The sequence below is a fragment of the Mizuhopecten yessoensis genome, unplaced genomic scaffold (assembly GCF_002113885.1).
Source record: "Mizuhopecten yessoensis strain PY_sf001 unplaced genomic scaffold, ASM211388v2 scaffold10347, whole genome shotgun sequence".
Lineage (NCBI taxonomy): Eukaryota > Metazoa > Mollusca > Bivalvia > Pectinida > Pectinidae > Mizuhopecten > Mizuhopecten yessoensis.
Genome location: NW_018408501.1, coordinates 282,772 through 288,328, shown reverse-complemented (window position 1 = coordinate 288,328; position 5,557 = coordinate 282,772). Strand labels below are relative to the sequence as shown.

At 40.9% G+C, this 5,557-nt stretch overlaps 1 protein-coding gene across 1 annotated transcript in view; it reads right to left on the bottom strand.

Annotated features, from left to right (window-relative positions):
* LOC110460283 overlaps positions 1-4,887 on the bottom strand; it is a 17,341-nt gene extending 12,454 nt beyond the window's left edge. Inside the window, exons 1-3 of the mRNA XM_021513108.1 lie at positions 4,815-4,887; positions 4,475-4,591; positions 3,938-4,021 (exon numbers count right to left, since the gene is read on the bottom strand). Of these exons, the coding sequence (XP_021368783.1) occupies positions 3,938-4,021; positions 4,475-4,591; positions 4,815-4,856 (243 nt within the window). The 5' untranslated portion in view covers positions 4,857-4,887. The remainder of the gene's footprint in view (positions 1-3,937; positions 4,022-4,474; positions 4,592-4,814) is intronic.
* Between the last annotated feature and the right edge of the window lie 670 nt (positions 4,888-5,557).

The window sequence follows — 5,557 nt, the reverse complement described above, 5'->3', positions numbered from 1 at the left end:
CCTAGTAGTGGGGGCTATGGAGGCGGACCATAACTCCTGAATCACTGGTTCGAATTCCACATTACGGATGTTGGTAAGGGTACCTTGCACGGGAAACGGGCTGCGTAGGGTGCCAGTCGTCGGAATCGGGCTATCTGCAATCGAGACAGAGAATCAGCAATATTGTTAAGATGACCAGGGACATGTTTAGACAACACGGTAAAGTTAAATGTACAGGCACACAAGGTTAGTCGACTAACGGCATGATGTGAGGAGACTTGGACCTTCCTTTACTTAGAATAGCCACGGTGGCAGCATTGTCACACATGAAAACGATACGTTGGCCTACCCACAAGTGGCCCCAAATTAAGGCTGCAACTACAATCGGGTACAGTTCTTGAAAGGCTATGGATAGTTCATTATTGTTTGCGTATGGGTTGTCTAAATCGTGCGGCCATGTTTCAGCAAACCATAATCCTCTGAAATAACCACCATACCCGAGAGTTCCAGAGGCGTCTGTGTACATGCAGGCATATCTCGTCTGAAGTAACCACTTTGTTGTTATAGAAGACAGAGACGCCGTTCCAGTTGGATAGGAAATAAATCCACATCTTGATGTCTTCCCTACATTCGTTATTGAGTTTCACGTAGTAATGTAGCGCCTTGACAGTGGTAGACAAAGTGATTAATTGCGACACGAAAGAACGACCTTGAATCACGACCCGGCTGGCAAAGTTTAGATGTCCTAAGAGTTGGAGCAGTTCTCTCTTAGTGCACGAGTGTCGTTGTTGAAATGACTGTAATGAACTAATAATTCTGTCCAGTTTATCCTCAGGTAACCTGGCCTCCATATTTTCAGAGTCGAGCACTATACCTAGGTATTCCATCACCGTATTTGGTCCACTTGTCATGTGTTTAGCCATAGGGATACCTAGTCTGTTGAAAATGTGAAGTCGTCATCTCCGTATATCAAACTCAAACCCATCGGGTCCATGTCTAAAATTGGTATCGTAATGCGTGGTACCACCGGTACGTTCTGTACCAAATTATCCCCAGAACCTCGATGTTGAAGGGCCATGTTCCGCTCTCCGCACTTGTCAGGATGTTCGAACGTGATAAAATCATCGAGCAGGTGGAGGATATGTTCCACACCATAACAATTTTCAGCTATCCAACATACTGCTTGAGATAGAGTGTCAAATATTTTTGGACTAGATCTGCACACAAATGCGAGTTTGTTATAGAAATAATAGCTGCCGTTCCATTTGATGCAAAACATGTGCCACTGAGTTGGTACCACTGGTATGATCTTAAAGGCGTCCGAAATGTCTGTTTTACACATAGTAGTCCCTTTTCCTAATGTTTGTAATTTCTGGATTGCATCATCTACACGAACATATGTTAGAGAGCATGAATCTTTGTCTATTAATTCGTTTACTCTTGGATGCTGGTCATCTTCATGAGGCGCAGATAAGTCTACAATAAGTCGTGTTTTTCCGGAATATTTCCCAAATGAGACCCCTATAGGGCTTACTCTGTATGGCTCAAACAGCAATTGTTGAAAAGGTCCTTCCAAAAAAAACCTCACTCAATTCATTTTGTACTAGCATGTCTACAACTTCTGGTTGTGTGGTAGCTGAAAGAAGGTTCTTACATTCTTTGGTTTGAAGTTGAGTATGTGATACAAGTGTATCAAAGCCTGCTGACAAACCCTGACACAAATAATCGACAAATGTCTGATCCGGGTGTAATTTCAAATCGTCCCTAAGTTTTTCGATATTTACTGGTGTATAAACCGTGTTCTCCAGTCATTGTTGCGGAGCTCCTTGTTTCGAACGTTGTCCTTGAATGCTGGACGCATTCCTACATGTATCCGCACCGTGACTAGGTGATTTACACAAGGTACAGGCATGGAAAAAATAGCAGGAGTCTCCTCGAGGGCATTTCCCTGTGTTGTAATTGTTACACACTTCTTTTCCATTCACTTTTATTTTCTGACGACCATGTTTGTCTAGCTCCTTACTCGGACCTTGTTGAGGACGGCCATTACCACTGGCACTGTACATGTGCTTCCTTTGGCGTTGTTGTGGACAAAAGGGGTAGTGTGTGATGTCAAGTTGCATAGTTGACAGGAATTTACCCTGGTGTTGCCCATTATCATTGTTAACATGCTGCTGTCTTTGATGGCCCAGTCTACTTTGGTGTTGTTATCTTTAAGGGCTGCCGCTGCCCTTGCCGAAAATTGACAGTGGTAATCATAGAACTTTTGGCCGTAAACATTGGCTATGTCTATTATGTTGGCCTCGTATCTATCAAGTTCCACTCTTCGTTTTGGGAATTTCCTACACATCGTCCTCTTATATTTCCCGAACGCGGTGATAAACTCGCTGAGTGTAAGGGATTTGTTGAGTCTGGGATCTTCTGATTCGTTTAGATTGTTCAAATTAATGTGGATCGAGGAGTCTTCGTTATACACGTTGGCTTCCCTATTGTCTGGCTTAGGCATCAACAAATTGGCCAAGTTAACATCATGTCCCTCCCAAATGCGTTTCTTTAACTTCTCTGATATGACGTCTACATGGGGGAGACACTCTGAAGGAACCCCAAATTCTGAATGAGGGAGACGGTACCCACCTGAAATCGTGTTTGTTCTCGTTTCCTCAGTCTCATACTGCATCGCATTGTAAGCCGTGTTGAGTGTGTTCTCCCGGGTAGTCGGCGTGGAATTAGTAGAATTTCTCCCTACGATACTGAGCACGGTTTGCTGTAGCATGGTCTGCATAGTAGTGAGAAGGCTTCTTATGGTCTCACCGTCCGGATTCATCGGGGCCGCCATGTTTGTTGTTGATGGCGTAGAAATATATCCATCAGTGCGGTCTGTGATGCGGTCTGCGTCAACCGATTCACCACTGTCTGGGAAAATATCTGCCGAGTCCGCGGAGTCAAATAGTTCTGTCTCACTGACGATATTCCGATTTCCCGACCTCGTTGACGCGTTTCCTATAAGTTGTTCTTCATCACGATAATCAACAGTTTCTTCCGTGTTTACAACGGTATCTTGTAGCCTGCTTGTAGGTCTACTGGTTTCAACTCAGCGCGGGTGCCTGGTAACCCTGTTGACAGAATCTCGACGGCTCCTTCCGAAGTTCTCCAAGTAGATCGCCTTCAGTGTATTCTTGGTTAAAGTCGGAGGCACGGCTATGTTTATCTTAGAAAGTTCATCCCTTAACTTTGATACTGTCCAGTTGGCGGGATTCATAGAGTCCCATGGTTCCTTTCGAGTTGATGATCTCCCTCTGCCCCTGGGTCTGGACTCTTCCTCGACATTTTCTTACCTTTCACCGTGGATATGTTAAGCCCCTGTTTCACACAAACCATCACGGCCTTGTGTTCTGTAGTACAGTCTACTGTAAAACTGTCATATTAGCTTACCGTATTCTATTTACGTCTGAAAGACAGTGTATTGGTTACAAACTTGACACTGTTGAATTTTTTATCGCCCAACTTACAAGGCTAAACAGAACAACCTGTCTTTTTCTGTGCGCGTACCTGAATGACAAAAAAGTGAGCTGGCACGAGTTGTCATGCCTTTTATAGGTGACCTCTGGGTGCAGGGGTCATGCACGCTAAGGGTGTTTTGACCTTTGAAGGTCAGTTGCGCACCTAATAGGTGTCATGTATGCAAATTAACCAGACAAGCCGTAGGGCTTGAAATGTAGGAGAATTTGAATACACCCCGCTTTGTACTAGCTAGCTAATTAGCTGGATTTGTAATGTGTCAGCTCACAGGTTCCTGTATCTGGACAGATTAATCTGACTCTGAGCCAACCAGTCTTTTCTCTTACTCCTTAACATCATCTGCTTGGAGGAGAAGCAGCAAACATCAAACTTCAAGTCTAGTTTACTTGGTCTTGGGGAGGGCGTGAGGTTAGGAAAATATAAATACAGGCATGTTTACCTCACTAGGAGGAACTTTTTGTTTCTTGTTTGATATGGGTGTTGATGTTTTTGCTGGTGGATCCAGGTCACTATCACTGCCATCCTGTAAAAATTATAAATATACATCAGAGGTTGTGTAACATTTAAGGCCTGTTCGAGAAATAAACGCATTAGGGTGTGCATAGGCACTTGCTTATTACCCCACCATGAATAAAACTTTAAATGATGTGCCTTCCAACTTCTGCATGTTCATTTCTGAGAGTGCTAAACTTACAAGAGAGGTCTTAGAAATTACATTGTATATCTTACTCTTTACTCTTAAATTATAAACTATTTACAAATTTTGAAACACCATAAGCATACTTGTACAAAAGAAAGTCCTTTTAATACTTATATATATATAAATAAAACAGAACACGAAGACTAGTATAATCGGCTAGCGATATATATACCTCATTTGAGCACTCTGCTTCTGTGTCACTGTCCATGTTCATGGGGAGACTTCTAAAGATATAAAATAATACATGTAGGTTTTACAAAAAACTGAAATTATTACCACAGGCCTCGGTGTTGGCCGTCCTTTCCTTGACTTTAATTTCTTGATTACTGGTAAATCAAGTTCCCCGGCATCTGATGTATCAGACTCACTATTCTGCTTAGGTCTCTTCTGTTTCTAAACAAAAATGTAATAATAAATTGGCAGAATAAATACCTGTATATATTGACTAGGTTAGCTCAACAAAACAAGAAACAGAATAGCAAAATTGTGTTTTAAAACTAATACAAAAAGAGGTTGGTGGTCTCAAGATTCATAAAAAATTATCTTTTTTCCAAATTGAAACAAAAATAATAAATATATAACGTTTTAATTGTACCAACCTCTATTTGTTACCTACCCTGGCTGAAGATATGCTATCTCCTTCATTCATCGTACTCATGGTACTTCTTGGACTTTGCTGGAAAAAAAAATCATAACGTATATAAATAGAATTCTTAATTTGATATGGCACAGTACCATGGTCACTATACTGTCTGGTATTCTGTACTTGTGATTTTGCCAAGTGAGAATTTAAAGTAAATATCCTTTCTAAATATCAATGAGTTATAAATAAGGGATTAAGAGCTATTCACAATATTTCTCCTTTACAAAATGCCACTGCATGTCTGAAACGGAGTAAATAACTAAAAGAAAAAATAATAAAAACAACACACCAACATTTTTTTTTTAGACAAAATGTGTGGTAGGGATTCTGTACAAGAACTTCATTTTATATAGAAAATTTCAAAATGGCCAACTTAGTGTACCATTTGGAAGCAGATTTTACAATTCAATCCTTATATAAATCAAAATACAATTTAGTGGGTGATGAAGTCGATGAAACAGTGTCCAATGCCCCTCCCATCAAATTATTTCTGGAATAGCCTGATGATTTGTATGTTTTCTTCAACCAAAGACATTTTTCAAAGACTTCAGTCTATAAAATCAAACCTTAATTTCCCACACTTGAAGAGATAGAATATATGTAATGGAAATTACTTCATAGCTCAAACTTCATGGCATCTTCTTCTGTTAAAGAGAGGGATTCTTGCCAAAGTAAGGATGGCAGCTTTCTTGAGGTTTGAGAAGGACGTGTTGTCC